Source organism: Ranitomeya variabilis, chromosome 4, assembly GCF_051348905.1.
Source record: "Ranitomeya variabilis isolate aRanVar5 chromosome 4, aRanVar5.hap1, whole genome shotgun sequence".
Taxonomy (NCBI): Eukaryota; Metazoa; Chordata; class Amphibia; order Anura; family Dendrobatidae; genus Ranitomeya; species Ranitomeya variabilis.
Window position 1 is genome coordinate 550700286 of NC_135235.1, and position 20339 is coordinate 550720624.

At 44.4% G+C, this 20339-nt stretch overlaps 1 protein-coding gene across 2 annotated transcripts in view; it reads right to left on the minus strand.

The window, feature by feature from the left end:
* The window catches only part of LOC143765708 (myosin light chain kinase, smooth muscle-like), a 97298-nt gene that overhangs the window by 35284 nt on the left and 41675 nt on the right, over positions 1 to 20339 (minus strand). For both annotated transcript variants that reach the window (XM_077252649.1, XM_077252650.1), the window contains exons 2-5: positions 14329 to 14451; positions 11205 to 11381; positions 9793 to 9909; positions 9376 to 9507 (exon numbers count right to left, since the gene is read on the minus strand). In XM_077252649.1, coding sequence (XP_077108764.1) covers positions 9376 to 9507; positions 9793 to 9909; positions 11205 to 11381; positions 14329 to 14451 — 549 coding nt within the window. The remainder of the gene's footprint in view (positions 1 to 9375; positions 9508 to 9792; positions 9910 to 11204; positions 11382 to 14328; positions 14452 to 20339) is intronic.

Sequence of the window (20339 nt, forward strand, 5' to 3'; positions counted from 1 at the left end):
TCCCTACAAGTGACACCATTTTGGAAAGTAGACCCCCTAAGGAACTTATCTAGATGTGTGGTGAGCACTTTGACCCACCAAGTGCTTCACAGAAGTTTATAATGCAGAGCCGTAAAAATAAAAAATCATATTTTTTCACAAAAATGATCTTTTTGCCCCCAATTTTTTATTTTCCCAAGGGTAAGAGAAGAAATTGGACCCCAAAAAATGTTGTGCAATTTGTCCTGAGTACGCTGATACCCCATATGTGGGTGTAAACCATTGTTTGGGCGCATGGCAGAGCTTGGAAGGGAAGGAGCGCCATTTGACTTTTCAATGCAAAATTGACTGGAATTGAGATGGGACGCCATGTTGCGTTTGGAGAGCCCCTGATGTGCCTAAACACTGAAACCCCCTACAAGTGACACCATTTTGGAAAGTAGACCCCCTAAGGAACTTATCTAGATGTGTTTTGAGAGCTTTGAACCCCCAAGTGTTTCACTACAGATTATAACGCAGAGCCGTGAAAATAATTTTTATTTTTTTTCTCAAAAATGATTTTTTAGCACCCAGCTTTGTATTTTTACAAGGGTAACAGAATAAATTGGACCCCAAAATTTGTTTTCCAATTTGTCCTGAGTACGCTGATACCCCATATGTGGGGGGGAACCACTGTTTGGGCGCATGACAGAGCTCGGAAGGGAAGGAGCGCCATTTGGAATGCAGACTTAAATGGATTGGTCAGTAGCCGTCACGTTGCATTTGCAGAGCCCCTGATGTACCCAAACAGTACAAACCCCCCACAAGTGACCCCATATTGGAAACTAGACCTCCCAAAGAACTTATCTAGATGTGTTTTGAGAACTTTGAACCCCCAAGTGTTTCACTACAGTTTATAACGCAGAGCCGTGAAAATAAAACATCTTTTTTTTCCCACAAAAATGATTTTTAGCCCCCCAAATTTTTATTTTCCTAAGGATAACAAGAGAACTTGGACCCCAGAAGTTGTTGTTCAATTTGTCCCGAGTACGCTGATAACACATATGTTGGGGTAAACCCCTTTTTGGGCGCACGGGAGAGCTCGGAAGGGAAGGAGCACTGTTTTACTTTTTCAACGCAGAATTGGCTGGAATTGAGATTGGACGCCATGTCGCGCTTGTAGAGCCCCTGATGTGCCTGGACAGTGGAAACTCCCCAATTCTACCTGAAACCCTAACCCAAACACACCCCTAACCCTAATCCCAACGGTAACCCTAACCACACCCCTAGCCCTGACACACCCATAATTCTAATCCCAACCCTAATCCAAACGTAAATGTAATCCAAACCCTAACCCTAACTTTAGCCCCAACCCTAACTTTAGCCCCAACCCTAACTTTACCTCCAACCCTAGCCCTAACCCTAACCCTAACCCTACCCCTAACCCTAACCCTAAACGTGACTGAAATACGTGGCACTGAAATACGTGGCACTGAAATACGTGGCACTGAAATACGTGGCACTGAAATACGTGGCACTGAAATACGTGATACGTGGCATTTAAATACGTGGCACTGAAACACGTGGCACTGAAATACGTGATACGTGGCACTGAAATACGTGGCACTGAAATACGTGGCACTGAAATACGTGGCACTGAAATACGTGGCACTGAAATACGTGGCACTGAAATATGTGATACGTGGCACTGAAATACGTGGCACTGAAATACGTGGCACTGAAATACGTGGCACTGAAATACGTGGCACTGAAATACGTGATACGTGGCACTGAAATACGTGGCACTGAAATACGTGGCACTGAAATACGTGATACGTGGCACTTAAATACGTGGCACTGAAACACGTGGCACTGAAATACGTGATACGTGGCACTGAAATACGTGGCACTGAAACACGTGGCACTGAAATACGTGATACGTGGCACTGAAATACGTGGCACTGAAATACGTGGCACTGAAATACGTGGCACTGAAATACGTGGCACTGAAATATGTGGCACTGAAATACGTGATACGTGGCACTGAAATACGTGGCACTGAAATACGTGGCACTGAAATACGTGGCACTGAAATACGTGGCACTGAAATACGTGGCACTGATACGTGGTACTAAAATATGTGGCACTGAAATACGTGATACGTGGCACTGAAATATGTGATACGTGGCACTGAAATACGTGGCACTGAAACACGTGGCACTGAAATACGTGGCACTGAAATACGTGGCACTGAAATACGTGGCACTATGACTGTCAGAAAATGTTCATTAAACGGTTAGGGGTGAGGTTAGGGGTAGAGTTAGGGTTAGGGTTTGGATCCCTTTATCACCTTGATGGTGGTGGGTGGCTTTTCAGTGTGTTTAAATGCATGCGTTTTTAACGCAAACAAACGCATGTGCTTAAAAACGCAAGAAAATACTGCAGGTTGTATTTCTGAAAATGAACGCATGCAGAAAAAAAACGCATGCGTTTGAAAACGCGACCAAACGCGTACAAAAAAACCGCATGCGTTTTCAATGTTAAATATAGGGAAAAAACGCATGCGTTTTTTTGTGCAAAAAACGCTGCAGACAAAAACGCAAGTGTGAAACCAGCGACGCTTTTTATAGCAAAAAAGTTTTTGCGTCTCCACATTTTGAGACCTATAATTTTTCCACATTTTGCTCCACAGAGTCATGTGAGGTCTTGTTTTTTGCGGGACGAGTTGACGTTTTTATTGGTAACATTTTCGGACACGTGACCGTTTTTGATCGCTTTTTATTCCGATTTTTGTGAGGCAGAATGACCAAAAACCAGCTATTCATGAATTTCTTTTGGGGGAGGCGTTTATACCGTTCCGCGTTTGGTAAAATTGATAAAGCAGTTTTATTCTTCGGGTCAGTACGATTACAGCGATACCTCATTTATATCATTTTTTTATGTTTTGGCGCTTTTATACGATAAAAACTAAAATATAGAAAAAATAATTATTTTCGTATCGCTTTATTCTCAGGACTATAACTTTTTTATTTTTTTGCTGATAATGTTGTATGGCGGCTTGTTTTTTGCGGGACAAGATGACGTTTTCAGCGGTACCATGGATATTTATATCAGTCTTTTTGATCGCGTGTTATTCCACTTTTTGTTCGGCGGTATGGTAATAAAGCGTTGTTTTTTGCCTCGTTTTTTTTTTTTTTTTCTTACGGTGTTTACTGAAGGGGTTAACTAGTGGGGCAGTTTTATAGGTTGGGTCGTTACGGACGCGGCGATACTAAATATGTGTACTTTTATTGTTTTGTTTTTTTTATTTAGATAAAGAAATGTATTTATGGGAATAATATATTTTTTTTTTATTATTATTTATTTAGGATTTTTTTTTTTTTTTTTTTTTTACACATGTGGAAATTTTTTTTTTTAACTTTTTTACTTTGTCCCAGGGGGGGACATCACAGATCATTGATCTGGCAGTGTGCACAGCACTCTGCCAGATCGACGATCTGCTGTGCAGGGCTGCAGGCTTACCAAGTGTCTGCTCTGAGCAGACACTCGGTAAGCCACCTCCTTCCCTGCAGGACCCGGATGCCGCGGCCATCTTGGATCCGGGACCTGCAGCCAGGAAGGAGGTAGGAGACCCTCGCAGCAACGCGATCACATCGCGTTGCTCCGGGGGTCTCAGGGAAGCCCGCAGGGAGCCCCCTCCCTGCGCGATGCTTCCCTATACCGCCGGTACACTGCGATCATGTTTGATCGCGGTGTGCCGGGGGTTAATGTGCCGGGGGCGGTCCGTGACCGCTCCTGGCACATAGTGCCGGATGTCAGCTGCGATATGCAGCTGACACCCGGCCGCGATCGGCCGCGCTCCCCCCGTGAGCGCCGCTGATCGGTGATGACGTACTATCCCGTCGGCGGTCATACGGGCCCACCCCACCTCGACGGGATAGTACGTCAAATGTCGGGAAGGGGTTAAAGTGCAAAAATAGTGCTACTATAACCACCATATAGTGTGCTAGACTGCACAAAACAATTACTTTAAGGTGCAATAGTGCCCAAAAAAAGATTTCCTTTGTATGTGTATATATAGTGCCAAGAGACAGCAATAAAGTGCACAGTGCTACAACAAAGCCACACATATGTGTGCAGGCAGGAGGGGACAACCAATAGTTGTCAATCTATTACCTCTAGGATGGCCGGGTCCCGTGTTGGCGCACCCCAACGCGCGTTTCGGACACTTTTCCTTCGTCAGGGGGTCCTTATGACCCGATCAGGTTAACTCTTAAAGGGATCCCTTTGTTTACCCGGGATCCCTTCTTCTGCTTTTTGTTTTTGATTTCCTGTTTTATCATTGTTGAAAGAACTGCTGGATCATGAACACTGCATGATTACAAACTCCTTGTAAATAGTTTGCACCTTCTTAAAGGTGCCCTCTACTGGTTTTATAAAGGAAAGGACTCTTTGCGAAGAAACTGTTCCTGGAAGCAGTACTGGAGTCCTTGCTGCACACGGACTTGCAGCTTGAGAAGTTGCACTACCTCATAGAGACTTGGTCCCCTCTTAAAGGGAACGTTCACCCATAGCACTTAAAAGTATAATGATGCCTTAAGAGAAATAGTGATAATGCTTACATGTAAAGTTATATGTAGTCAGACCTATAGTTACCTTCAGTCGCGGTGATGCGCCCCTTGGTGGATGTCCTCATGAACTGCAGCCTGGGAACTTTTTCCCACGCTCCAGGTCATATGAGGACATCCAGCAGGGGGCGCATCACCGCGACTGAAGGTAACTATAGGTCATTGACCTACATTTCCTTCATTCGCCGGGGCTTACAGGCACGAGCACAGCTGCATTAGCAGGGCTCCTGCCTGTAAAATATTTTAACCCCTTCAGATGGATTACCTCGTGGGACCTGACAGTTCTTCAGAGGGTATGTATATTGTGGGTTTATTATTTTGCCAAGCGAGGGGCTTCAAATGGATTGAGAGAGCAATAAAATATTAAAACAACCGGTGTGTTTATTTCATTAAAATACTTTTTAATCATGTGTGTGTGTTTTTTAACCCTTTCAAACAATTGGATTAATAATGGATAGGTGTCATAATTGACGCCTCTCCAATATTAATCTGGCTTAATGTCACCTTACAATAGCAAGATGGCATTAACCCTTCATTACCCCATATCCCACCGCTACAGGGGAGTGGGAAGAGAGTGGCCAAGTGCCAGAATAGGCGCATCTTCCAGATGTGCCTTTTCTGGGGTGGCTGGGGGCAGATGTTTGTAGCCAGGGGGGCCCAATAACCATGGACCCTCTCCTGGCTATTAATATCTGCCCTCAGTCACTGGCTTTACCACTCTGGCGGAGAAAATTGCGCGGGAGCCCACGCCAATTTTTTCCACCATTTAACCCTTTATTTTAGCAGCTACAGCGCCCAAATTTTGCACATGCACACTACTAACATTAGTAGTGTGGAATATGCAAAAAAAAAAAAAAAGGGGATATGAGATGGTTTACTGTATGTAAACCATGTCTCATATCCTGTCGGGTTGGGGAAGGAGAAATGAAAAGCCGGCAATTGAATTACTGGCTTTTCACTAACACCGCTGCGTATTTCTCGCAAGTCACACTGCTGGTCCGTGTGGAATCCGTATTTTTCTCGCCCCCATAGACTTTCATTGGCGTATTATTTGCGCAATACGCTGACAAACGCAGCATGCTGCGATTTACTACGGCCGTAGAAAGCCGTATAATACGTCGCCGTAATATACGGCTGATAGGACCAGACCCATTGAGAATAACTGTGCCGTTTGTTTGGCGAGTTTTACGGACGTATTTTCTGCGCTCATACGTCCGTAAAACTCACTAGTGTGACTCCAGCCTTATAGCCACCCTGGCTCGTTTTGCATCTGTATAGAGTATGTTCTGCATTCTGCGCTCTAGAGAATGTTTTGTGTTCTGGGAAGTGTAATGTTTACACCACACTATCGTGTGATCTGACATGGGAAACAATCTTCAAGAACTTTGTAGAGCAGAAAACATTGCTTAATAGGAGCTCAGCTAAAGCCAGCCAAAGATTTGAGATGAATGAGCCCTAAAAGGCTGATTTTGACTATTTTATTCCATCAGGCATTTATTGTCCACAAGCTAGAGTTTGATCCGTTTTATCCAAAATCTGAACCTCATAGAGCTTTATAAAAGTGATTATAGATTTTTAAGGTTGTATAGGGCAAAGTGTCAGTGGGACAACTGTTCTGGTCTACTAGTGCGTCAACAAAGCACAGTGATCACGGATTCAGTCAGCAACTGGTAAAATTACAAATGCTTCTCTGGGCTGCAACTCAAGATCAGCCAAGGGACTTAGACTTTAGATGCTGAACTGTATACCGATCACTCCAAACCCCACCTCAAAAACATGCATGTTTGACCATACGTGTAATCAGAAAAAGGGAGAGTGGTGAAAACTGATGCCAGGCACTCAGAGAATGCTTATCCTCTCTGAGGACAAAATGTTTGGGCATAATAAAATCCAACACCTCAATCAGCTGTCATTGAAGGGGAAGAGCTTGAAGTCCCCCCACTGTGGGTTTGGCTGACAACAATCATATGTGTATGGCCACCAGAACTCATCAGTGGTAAAATGCTGTGCAACGGGGAACCTTAGGCCTTCACAACTGGTAACCTATATGGTCATCAAAGGTAGTATACAGGATGTACAGAGCATGCTCTGGAGTGGAGCCCCTTCCACAATGGGCAGACGCCAGCTGGTTTCACAGAGAGCCGCTGCCTCTAACTGTAGTGATCAGGGCTAGCTCTGATCTGCAGTCATTTAACCACGTAAATGCCACTGTCAATCACTGACCCCAGAATTCCAGTGGCCTACCTACTGTTGAGCTTGCGCACTGGCTTCCATCAGTCCACTGCGATGCAATTGTCACCTGGAAAGTCATCTGGAGAGGGTGCGGCTGCCATCTAGCGCCATTCTATGAAACTTAGCATCAGTCAAGCTTCATAGGAGAGTGGCAGTTATACTATATGTTGAAATGCTGCTGAAATTAGGATGCGCGATCAAATGATTGTGGTTTCAAGTCCTCTATGGGGGCTAAAAAAAAACCCCAATTTATAATTACAGGTCTGTAAAAGTCAAATATATCAAAGTATAAAGTTGTTTAAAACGTCTATCAAACATAAAAAAGGAAAAAAAATTGGCTTTTTTCCCCCCCTCAGTCACTGTTCCTCCCCCACCCCCACCCCACAAAAAAAAAATCAATTGTTGCATGTAATCAAAAATAGTATCAATAAAAACAACAGTGCAGCATGCAAATAATTCCTTACACAGCTCACTCAATGGGAAAAAAAACTGATATGGTGACTTTTTTTTTTTTTTACAAAGTTTAGAATTAAAAAGCCTTAGGCTACTTTCACACTAGCGTTTTTTTGCCTACGTCGCAATGCGTCGTTTTGGCGAAAAAACGCATCCTGCAAAGTTGTCTGCAGGATGCGTTTTTTCCCCATAGACCAACATTGCTGACGCATTGCGACGTATTGACACACGTCGCAACCGTCGTGCGACGGTTGCATCGTATTGCGGCGGACCGCCGGCAGCAAAAAACGTTACATGTAACGTTTTTTTATGCCGACGGTCTGCCATTTCCAACCGCGCATGCGCGGCCAGAACTCCACCCCCACCTCCCCGCACCTCACAATGGGGCAGCGGATGCTTGGAAAAACAGCATCCGCTGCCACCGTTGTGCGGCGCTTGCACAGTATGCGTCGGTACGTCGGGCCGACGCTAGTGTGAAAGTAGCCTTATACTTTTGCTATTCCTATAATCATTGTGACCCCCACTGCAAAAAAAAAAAAAGTGGAATTATGGGCCTTTTTTCTCCCTCGCTCATCATTTTCATTTGGAATTTTTTCTTTCCCCCTTATCTTTCAGTACACAAATTAATGAGATCATTCAAAACTACAACTTGTTCTGCAATAAATAAGCCCTCATTTGGCTATGTGGACAGAAAAATCTAAAAAAATTTTGTCCCTTAAAACAAACGACAAAAATCGCTAGGTTTTGAAAGGGTTGAAGTCATCTATGGAAGAAGTCCCAGAAGATTCCTGAATATCAGCCTCACATTTTTGTCCATGGAGAATATTCATTTCAAGATCAATAAGAATATTACATCATTGTATTACTGCTTGAGAAGTGTTTATTGTTCCTCACCAGGGTGCGACACCATGAAATAATATAATTAACTCTCATGAAAATAAATATTTGGTAATTAAAGGAAAACATATCAAATCACGAAGCAGATGAGCGGCTTACGGCCCTCGGGGGACTAAAGGTTTATTATGGATACAAGCAATTGCAGATATAAAACGTGAGACTGGTACCATCGGCAATGCAGTTGTCAGAACTGTCTAACAGGAATGCCTCTTTAATTCTGGATGGAAACATTGCAGATTACCCCTTTACAGAACTGGGCAAACTGCACCCTGATCTGCCGGTGTATAGCACAGATCCAGAATATAAATACCAGGCTCATGCACACGGCACAGCCAGTTGCACGGTACCTGTATAATGGCCGAACCCTAGTGTAGAATATCCCACATACCCAAAACAACCATTTTTATCTTCCATATAGAAATAAGATGTATGTGCCTCTATAAAACAGGTGATGTGCTCACAAGTACAACACTACAAAGTAAAAATAAAAAAAGGTTGTGCTAGATAAGAATACTGTAGATCAGACCAGTGAAAAGTGATCCATGCCTTTGAGGACTTATCCTTAGGATTGTTGGAGGTCAGTCACCTATCACAGTCAAGGAACAGCGGCTATAACTCTGGCAGTGCTTGGATGTAGACATTTCTACATTGCACAACTCCATTCGATGTGTAGCGGTCACTGCCGGGTAAGAACAGCTCCTATTCAAGAGTCCAGGAGCCATATTGTCAATGTTAAAATCCTGCCACTTCCAGAGCCAATAGCAGCTAATCGGTGGGTGTCGGACCCCCCACTGCTCCAGTATTGTTGACCCATCCTAAAAATAAGACATCAATATCAAATCGCCTGGAGAACCTCTTTAATCTTTGCTACATTTCTTATCAACTTTCTCACTTTACACTCAGTTTTTAAACTGCAGGGGTCCTGTTCTGCAGGAAGAGCTCTGGAAATAGGCCCTATCGGTTTAGATTTAAAAGAAACAAAAAAAGTTATTTCATACTACAAGGATTTTCTACTATATAAAAATGCAAAAAATTGCATTTAGTCACTATTGCCCATCCAAACCACAGGAAAGCAATAGATAAAATGGGACTTGTCCCTATAAACTTGTCACTTAACATGCTATAGATTACTTATAGTAACCCTTTCCCTTACTCCTCATAAACTCTGCACACCTCTACGGTCACCACATTTACTATAGGCTCCTACCTGTAGAAGGACTGCTGGCACTGGGCTCAGGGCTGAAGGACACCGACCGAAAGTTACTAAGAATGCTCTTGTGCGGAGACTCGAGTGCAGTACAAGACGCTCGCTTTCCTTCTCTCTCTCTGTTCTCCCAAGCTATGAGAAGAAACAGGAAAGTCACTTCCTACCGGACTTCGGACATGCAATCAAATATTTTATCTTGGTTGACTGTCAATGCAATATCTGACATTTGTACAAATTTTATCGATTATAAAACAATGTAAAAAAAAAAAAAAAATTGTAACCGTTAAACCATGTTCACACAATTTTTTTGGCTTACAAATACTGAGGTAAAAAACTCAACGTGTGAACGTGGCCCATGAAAGATTATGGCCGATTTATGACATCGAAGCAGAAAAATCACAAACATAAAAACTTTACCTTTTGTAGTTGTGGCTTTAACTTTCTCGATCTCTGGGGTAGCAGTAGGGCAGCTTTCTGGTTCAGACGCCTCTTGTACGGTAGCGAGTGGTCCGTCTGTAACTAGCCGACTGGTAGCTGAAAAACCACTAGAGGTCAAATGCTGGAATGGCAGAGAGTTAGGCGTTGTGCTCCCAGTCTAGTATAAGGGACTGCTGGCCACAGATATGCATCTCCCCTCATAGGCTTGCAAGTAACCTGTATGCCCTGAGGGAAGGAAATTCTTAAGGAGGGGCTGAGGAGGGCGAGGAGGAAAGCAAACATCTATGTGGGGTGACCAGAGAACAAGCGACATAAGCTGCTGGTGAGATCATTGTAGATATAACAATAAGAAACCGTATGAGGTTCCTTTTTCATTTTAAAATAGTGTAGTGCTAATAAAAAAGGTCCCAGTCACAAAAAATGGGAACTTTACAGAACCTCTGATCTTCCTGCACCTATACTATGGCGACCAAGATCATCGTATCTGGAAAGAGAAGTGTCCTCTCGCTTTTATAGAGTTGTCCAGTTTAAACAACAACAAAAAAAAACCCTATTCTCATATAAAAGTTATCAGTAAACCTAATATGGGGAGTTGTCCTCCATTTAGGATCTTCATCTCCAGATCCTAATGAGAACATCTGAAGAACGTGTCTTGACCTGTATTACACATGAAAGCCATTTATCAGAAGGAGAGTGCAAGGCTTCATTTCTCTGCTGGGGGCACTGCAGGGGACTAAAACGGCTCATTCAGACCTCGGATTTTTCTTGTTCGCTAAAAACAGATCACTTTTACGCTGTTTTGGATCCGCTTTTCATTAGTGATTAGTTATGGTCATTTTTACCATTTTTTTTTTTTTTTTTTTTTTTTATGTATACAAGACGTTTCCGTAAGCTTCACCTACCACACAAACATGAAGAAAAAAAAAAAGAAAAAAATGATATCGAACAGCACATGGCTTGCATCAGAGTGCAGTAATTTTTTGGATTCCTCTGCGGGTTTTCAACTGCACTTTCCTATTGGTGCATGTTGAAAACCGCTGCGGAATCCGCAGAAAGAATTGACATGCTGCGGAAAATAATCCGCTGCGTTTCCGCAGCATGTGCACAGCGGGTTTTTTTTCCCATAGGTTTACATGGTACTGTAAACTTTGGGAAAACTGCTGCGGATCCGCAGCATCAAATCCGCTGCGGATCTGCAGCAAAATCCGCAGCGTGTGCACATACCCTAAGATGTATGAGCGATATCTATGGAAAACATAGATAGGACACGCACATAAAAAAAATGAAGACTCAGTGAGGCCTTACAGTGAGATTTTCCTACACTACGCACTATGCCTTAAAATACTATATATTAAAAAAAATTAATCTGGTATATAAATGTAGGTTCTCACCATTGGGAGATGTGGAAAGGATTGGCACTGGAGACTTGACTCTTCGCACACATAGACCGCCTCCATTCTGAGGGCAGAGCTCAAACATGACTGTCAGGTATTTGTCAGTGGTTTTCACCACCTGGAGGTTACAGGTTGGAGGCTGCATTTTTCTGGAGGTCACTGTAATTTCAGACACTGAATAAAAGATTGAAAGAAGTTAGGAGGATACATCTCATGGACCCATACATTTAACCTCTTAATGACGGAGCCCTTTTTCGTTTTTGCATTTGTTTTTCGCTCCCCTCCCTCCTAGAGCCATAACTTTTTTATTTTTCCGTCAATATGGCGATGTGAGGGCTTATTTTTTGCGGGACGAGTTGTACTTTTGAACGACACCATTGGTTTTACCATGTTGTGTACTAGAAAACGAGAAAATTCCAAGTACCGTGAAATTGCAAAAAAAAAAAAAGTGCAATCCAACACTTGTTTTTTGTTTGGCTTTTTTGCCAGGTTCACTAAATGCTAAAACTGACCTGCCATTATGATTCTCCAGTCATTATGAGTTCATAGACACCTAACATGACTAGGTTATTTTTTATCTAAGTGGTGAAAAAAATTTCCAAACTTTGCTTAAAAAAAAAAAAAAATTGTGACATTTTCCGATACCCGTAGCGTCTCCATTTTTCGTGATCTGGGGTTGGGTGTGGGCTTATTTTTTGCATGCCGAGCTGGCGTTTTTAATGATACCATTTCAGTGCAGATACGTTCTTTTCATCGCCCGTTATTGCATTTTAATGCAATGTCGCGGCGACCAAAAAAACCATAATTCTGGTTGTTTCAAATTTTTTTCTCGCTACGCTGTTTAGAGATCAGGTTAATATCTTTTTTTTATTGATAGATCGGGCGATTCTGAACGCGGCGATACCAAATGTGTAGGTTTGATTTTTTTTTTTATTGATTTATTTTGAATGGGGCAAAAGGGGGGGTGATTTAAACTTTTATATTTTTTTATTTTTTCACATTTTTTTTTTTTACTTTTGCCATGGTTCAATAGCCTCCATGGGAGGGTAGAAGCTGGCACAACGCGATCGGCTCTGCTACATAGCAGCGATCATCAGATCGCTGCTATGCAGCAGAATTGCAGGTGTGCTATGAGCGCCGTCCACAGGGTGGCGCTCACAGCAGGCCTGCATCAGTAACCATAGAGGTCTCAAGGACCTCTATGGTTACTATTCTGACGCATCGCCGACCTCCGATCAAGTGACGGGGGTCGGCGATGCGCTCATTTCCGGCCGCCCGGCCGGAAGCGCCTGTTAAATGCCATTGTCTGCATTTGACAGCGGCATTTAACTAGTTAATAGCGGCGGGTGAAGCGCGATTTCACCCGCCGCTATTGCGGGCACATGTCAGCTGTTCAAAACAGCTGACATGTCCTGGCTTTTTTGCGGGCTCACCGCCGGAGCCCTGCATCAATGCGTGGTATCGGACCTCGGACGTACTATCCCGTCCGAGGTCAGAAAGAGGTTAATGCAAGGTCGTGGCGACCAAAAAAAAAAAAAAAAAAAAAACACCACAATTCTGGGGTTTGGAATTTTTCTTTCTCGCTATGTCGTTTAGCGATCAGGTTAGCTTTTTTTTTTATTGATAGATTGGGAGATTCTGAACTCGGCAATACCAAATATGTGTATGTTTGATTTTTTCTGTTTTATTTTGTTTTATTTTGAATGTGGTGAAAGGGAAGAGGTTTGAACTTTCATATCATATTTTTTTCCATATTTTCATTTTTATTTTTTTTTTTAACTTTTGCCATGCTTCAATAGCCTCCATGGGATTGGCTCTGCTACATAGGAGCGATGCCCAGATCGCTCCTATGTAGCTAAATTACAGCATTGCTATGAGTGCCGACCACAGGGTGGCACTCACAGCAATCTGGCATCAACAACCATAGAGGTCTTCAGGAGACCTCTGGTTGTCATGCAGACACATAGCGGACCCCCGATCACATGACGGGGGTCAGTGATGCGCGCATTTCCGGCCCGATGGCTGGAAGCGCTTGTTAAATGCCGCTGTCAGAGTTTGACAGCAGCATTTAACTAGTTAATAGGCGCGGGCGGATCGCAATTCTGCCTGCACCTATAGCGGGCACATGTCAGCTGTTCAAAACAGCTGACATGTCCCGGCATTGATGCGGGCTCACTGATGAAGCCCGCATCACAGCGGGGGTTCTGCCATCGGACGTACCATTCCGTCCAATGGCAGAAAGGGGTTAACAGCTGTGGGTGGATCGCGATTCCACCCGCGGCTGTTAGAAGCACATGTCAGGTGTTCAAAACAGCTGACATGTGCCAGGAAAGATGTGGGCTCATCGTCAGAGCCCACATCAAAGGGCGAGACACGACATGTGCAGTACTAGTACAACGCATGTCGTAAAGGGGTTAAAGCCCATTTACACAGGCTATTTTTGGCTTATATATTGAGCAAATATTTTAGTCGACTGGCGCACCTATAAAAGGGTCCAATCACAGAGGGCAATACAAAATGATGGGAACAGAGCGACCATTAATACGATCATTCTGTCCCCATACAGCACCCATGTTGTTGACAGCACCGTTTACACAGGGTGCGTTCTGCCAACAAAATAGATTTTTTATACCAGCATTAACTATCCGTTCTGCTGATGATCAAGGACTGGGCTTTGAATGGCGTGATGGTCGTGTTCCATCACTACGCTGACTGCCCAAGTAACTGATGAAGATAGCCCAGTTCAGCACTAGAGTATTGGTCAATCCCAACCCCATGGACAAAGAATGAGCTGCGGTCTGCATGTTTGATCATCACTCCACTGAAATGGAGGGAACTCTACAGCACTGTTCTTATCTGTGAGGGTCCCAACAGTTGGACAGCCAGCAATCCTTAATTTATCATGTAACCTGTGAATAGGAGATAAGTTGGGTAAGCCATCCCCTTTAAAGAGTTGTATGGGATTAGACAAACTTGATTGCCTTTTTTCCTCTAGTGTGAGCTGCAATTTCAGCCCAAGGACAAGGGGGAGTCGTTTCCGAAACAAGACAAAAAAAAAGAGAAGGTGGAGCAGTTAGGGTTACCATTTCCTAAGCCACTGATGCAGGTGGAGGTCCAATACCTTCTCGTCTAGTGTCCTCTGCAGTCTTGACTACTTTACTCTCCCAGTTTTTATCCAGTTTCATGTGCATCTCTCCAGGCAAAACCATTCTTTTTGATTTCTCTACAGATGCACAAAACACGTCTAGAAGGGGGAAAAAAAAAAACCATATACACATTAAAAAGGCAAGAGCTTATAAAAATAATCTGGTCAGGAATTCCAGTGCACGTCACAGTTATTTACCAAATATTTGTAAATCTTGCAATATCGCTCACAGTGCTCCAATATGCATAGGAGAGAAACACTGATAGAGCATTTACAATCATTACCCCGTGTAAGTATATCCAGCAATTAGATAATGAATGAGAATTTCCTGGTTTGACATTGATGGATCTTCTATATATTTGCCACCATAACATCCCCATGTGAAAACAAACATCAGCCTGACGCTTGTAATTAAAACTGCATGGGGGAGGGGTAGCAATAAATGATCTGAAAACCCTCATAATAATGTATACAAACAAACATGAGAAAATGGGCACCAATCAATTTACCATATCATTAACTCCTTAGGGTATGTGTCCACGTTCAGGATTGCTTCCGGATTTGGTCAGGAGTTTATGCAGGTAAAATCCTGACCAAATCTGCACCTGAGGTCACTGGCAGGTCACCTGCGTTGTCCTTGAGTTTTTTCTGCAATGTAAGGACATGCTGCGTTCTTAAAAGACGCGCCGCATGTGAGTTTTCTCGGGTGTGCCGCATGCGTCTTTTACTGCATAGTGGAGACAGGATTTCATGAAATCCCCTCCACTATGCTGTAACATCTGGACGCTGCGTTTTTTATGCATGCTGCTCAATGCTGCGTCAAAAACGCAGCGTTTCCTGTCATGGTTCTCAATGGCAAGAGAACGTAGTAAAGCATACAAAAAGGACTAGCTCTTGGAAGATGGGAACTCGAGCTGACTGTGAGCTAAACCTACCGCACAAATAACAGTGGCCGGGTAGCGTGCCTACGTTTTATCCCTAGACGCCCAGCGCCAGCCGGAGAACTGACTGACCCTAGCAGGGGAAAATACAGACCTGGCTTACCTCTAGAGAAATTTTCCCCAAAAGGCAGACAGTAGCCCCCACATATATTGTCGGTGATTTCAGAGGAAATTGACATACGAAGTATGAAGATAGGTTTAGCAAATTGAGGTCCGCTTACTAGATAGTAGGAAGACAGAAAAGGGAACTTCACAGTCAGCTGAAAACCCTTTCAAAACACCATCCTGGAATTACTTTAAGACTCTAATATCAACTCATGACACCAGAGTGGCAATTCCAGCTCACAAGAGCTTCCAGCCTCAGAAATAAACAATCACAGAGAACTGGAACAAAAATGCAAAACAAACTTAGGACTACAAGTCCAACTTAGCTGATAGTAGTCTAGGAGCAGGAACATGCAACAGAAAGGCTTCTGGTAACATTGTTGGCCGGCATAGAAATGACTGAGGAGCAAGGCTAAATAGACAACTCCCACATCCTGATGGAAACAGGTGAACAGAGGCGATGAAGCACACAAGTTCAGTACCACCAGTGACCACCGGGGGAGCCCAGAAACCAAATTCACAACAGTTTCCTGAACGTGGACACATACCCTTAGAGCAGTGGTCCCCAACCTTTCTGACCTTGAGAGCCACATTCAGCTTAGAGAGAGGGTCGCGAGCCACATCCAGCTCCCACCCCCTTCAAATTAGTGTCAACCAAAGCCCCCATTACAGGTATAATGATAACCAAAGCATTTCCACAGAAATCACTCCAGAGCAGTACACCGAGATCCAGGGGTTCCCACAATACCCCCATTCTGTATTCTCCCAACACACTGTCACATCCAGCTTTCAGCACCTCCTCTAACATGTAGTACAAACCACCAGCGTACCATACCTAAAACATCTCTAAACCCCTAAGACCAGTAAATGTGCATCCAGATCTGCAATTCTGTGCAGGGCTACTCACAAAATTCACCATTTTGAGATGTAGTCTTCATACCTGTTTACTAGACCTGGACCTAATGCATCAAGCTGGGAGACAGTCGCGAGCCACAATTCATGGGGCCGCGAGCCACAATTCATGGGGCCGCGAGCCACAATTCATGGGGCCGCGAGCCACATGTGGCTCCCGAGCTACAGGTTGGGGAGCCCTGCCTTAGAGAGACAGAGAGAGAATTTGGTACTTAATGACCAAGCTAATTTTTACAATTCTGACAAGTGTCACTTTATGAAGTTATAGCTCCCGAACGCTTCTATGTATCCCACTGATTCTGAGACTCTTTTTTCGTGACATTGTATTTCGTGTTAGTGGTAAAAAATTAATGTGATATAACTTGCTTTTATTTATGAAAAAAAAATGGAAATTTGGCAAAAAAAGGAATACAATTTTTTAACTTAATTTTTGTACCCTTAAAATCAGAGAGTGGTGTCACACAAAATAGTTATTAAATCACATTTCCCACATGCCAACTTTACGTCAGCACAAGCAGACCCCGGTCCAGAAAAATTCCCAGACCAGTCATGGAAGTGGAAGGGGCCCATCATCTCCCATAGCTTGGGCTGCTTTTATGGAGGAGTGGAGGAAGGCCCGAGCCAAACCCTGATCAGGTGACAGGGCAGGTGGTCTCTTTTAGGCCAGTCTCACACGTCCAGATAATTCCGGTACCGGAAAAACGGTACCGGAGTTATCCGTGTCAGTGTGCTCACGTGGCACATCAGTGTGGCACACGTGCGGCAGCTGTGTGCCGCCCGTGTGCCGACTGAGTACCACACGGATCGTGCAGGAGACAGCACTACAGTAAGCTCTGTCCCCTGCTTTGGGTGCTGAAGCCGGAATTCATTCCTTCTTCCCAGCATCGTTCGCTGGAGAGAAGGAATGAAATTTTTTTTTTTTTTTTTTTTTTTTTGTGGTTAAAATAAAGTTCCCGGTAACCTCCCCCCTCCCACCCCCTGTGCACCCGCCCGCTGGAAATAAAATACTCACCCAGGTCCCTCGATGCTTCCTCTCAGCGTCGCAGCTTGTCCTGTATGAGCGGTCACGTGGTACCGCTCATTACAGTGATGAATATGTGGCTCCACCCCTATGGGAAGTGGAGCCGCATATTCATCACTAATGAGCAGCACCACGTGACCGCTCATACAGGACAAGCTGCGACGCTGAGAGGAAGCATCGAGGGAGCTGGGTATTTTATTTCCAGCGGGCGGGCGGTTACCGGGAACTTTATTTTAACCACACAAAAAAAAAAAAAAAAAAAAAAAAAAAACACCAATGATTTTTCATTCCTTCTCTCCAGCGAACGCTGCTGGGAAGAAGGAATGAATTCCGGCTTCAGCATCACACGCAGGGGGGACAGCGCTTACTGTAGCGCTGTCTCCTGCACTGTCCGTGTGGTCCTCAGTCGGCACACGGACAGCATCCGTGTGCGGTACGTGTTTACACGGACCCATTGACTTTAATGGGTCCGTGTGATACGTGCGCTCCCACGAACACTGACATGTCTCTGTGTTTTTAAAACGGTCACACGGTCCGTGAAAACATGCTGACATGTGCAGAGACACATTTATTTTAATGTGTCTACGTGAGTCAGTGTCTCCGATATGTGAGAAAACTGTCACCACACGTACCAGAGCGACTGACGTGTGAAACAGGCCTTAGTCAGAGTTGGAGGAAGCTGCTGAAAATTGTTGAATTGTGGCTTCTCTGTTGGGGCTTTTTCAGGACTTTTTAGAGAGTTTTCATATAAGGAAAAACCAGGTTCCTTTTCACTTACGGGCCAGAAGCTGCCAAAATTCAAGTGGATAATTGTTTTGAGTGACTGTTACATATTGTTTTTTGTTGCACCTTTTTCTGCTGGAATAGTGGAAGCAGACAATGTTCGAGTTATTACAATCTTTTTCAAGCAGGATTGTACCTCTGGACTGTGTCGCAACTGGAGGCTATGAACGTGTTCGTGTGGCACCCCAAGAGTTCGGGTACCACAGTAGTGCTGCCTTCCTCTCGGGGAGGGTCATGCTATGCCTGGAGACAAGAGAGATCCCTTTGGCAGGTAATCTCACACACACACACACACACACAAACACACACACACACACCCCTTCTGAATCCAGGCCAGGAGGGGTAGCTCAAAACCCAGTTTTAGGGCTGCTTCCCTGAATAAAGATCCTGGTCTGGAGGAGGAGTCAGTTGGTCCAGAGAGACCAGAGAGTTCAGTCTGGAGCAGACATGAAAGGAGCAGAGGAGAGATTGAGGGGCTCAAGGAGGCGACGATTAGGCCCCTAAAAGCCAGAGTACAGAAACCGGGCACCGGGAGCCCGAGGTTGTGGATAGCTGTAAGGTCCACAGCAGAGCAGGAAGGCATAGGACTAGAAGTATACTGCCCACATGATACCTGAGGCAAAGCAGCAAATAGAGACTGGAGTCACAGTGTCAGAGACCCCCAAGAGTACAGCTCAAGCTGCCTGCCGTGCAGGTTCTGTCCCAGGACAGGAGAGAGAAAGGAATACTTTGTGTTGTGAATTCCGCTCTTGGGCTCCCTCCGGTGGTTGTAAGTAGCACTTTTGTGAATTCTGCTCTTGGGCTCCCTCCTGTGGTTTTGAGTGGTATAGCTGCTTCTTGGATTTAGCATCAGCAGCTGCTTCCACTGATCGTCTTTCTGGCTCGGCTATTTTAGTCTGGCCTTATCCCTCAATCAATGCCAGTTGTCAATTGTTCCTGCTTGGAGCCACTGTTCTTTGGATTTCCCTGACACTCTGTCCAGTTCAGCAAAGATAAGTCCTTGCTTGTCCTTTTGCAGTCCACTTGTTGTGGACTTATTTGCTCAGCACATTCTATGTTTTGCTCATTTGTCCAGCTTATCAGTATGGATCTATTCAGCTAAGCTGGAAGCTCTGGGCTGCAGATTTTGCCCTCCACACCTTTAGTCAGGTGTGGAGATTTTTGCATATCTCTGCGGTAGACTTTTTCTAGTTTTTATTACTGACCGCACAGTGTTCTGTCCTGTACTAATTCTATCTAGCTAGAAGTGGCCTCCTTTGCTAAATCTTGTTTCATACTACGTATGTCATTTCCTTCTCCTCTCACAGTCAATATTTGTGGGGGCTGTCCTATCCTTTGGAGATCTTCTCTGAGGCAAGATAGCTTTCCTATTCCTACCTTTAGGGGTAGCTAGTTCTCCGGCTGTGACGAGGTGTCCAGGGAGTGACAGGAACATCCTACGGCTACTGCTAGTGTTGTGTTAAGATCAGGAACTGCGGTCTGTATAGTTACCACCTGCTCAGAGCTAGTCGCATGTCGCTCCTAAATTACCAGTCCATAACAACTTTGCCTGCAAACCACAGACAGCAAGGTACCAGAAACCAAGGGCATAGAGGAAGGCTCCCAACCTGACCTGCCAAGGGGACTTCTTGTTTCCGGGCTGCCTGGACTCCTTCTGTACCTGTTGCTGATGCACTGGACTGTGGCCTGCTACCAACAGTAAACCAGGTAAAGACTGCAACCCTGAGTCATCTGTTATTTACTGGCAACACATAATCCCTGCCATATACCTGGGGAGCCCGCTTCACCTGTGGGAAGCATCACCATCCAGCCGCCATACCATCTGTTGTGAATTTGCTTTTTGCTCCCTCTAGTGGTTACTAGTTTTTTGACTCTGGTTTTTCTGTCATTCCTTTTATCCGCACCTGGGTCGTTAGTTAGGGGTGTTGCTATATAAGCTCCCTGGACCTTCAGTTCAATGCCTGGCAACGTAGTTATCAGAGCTAGTCTGCTGTGCTCTTGTCTACTGATCCTGGTTCCAGTTATATCAGCTAAGTCTGCCTTTTGCTTTTTGCTATTTGTTTTGGTTTTGTATTTTTGTCCAGCTTGTTCCAAATCTATATCCTGACCTTTGCTGGAAGCTCTAGGGGGCTGGTGTTCTCCCCCCGGACCGTTAGACGGTTCGGGGGTTCTTGAATTTCCAGTGTGGATTTTGATAGGGTTTTTGTTGACCATATAAGTTACCT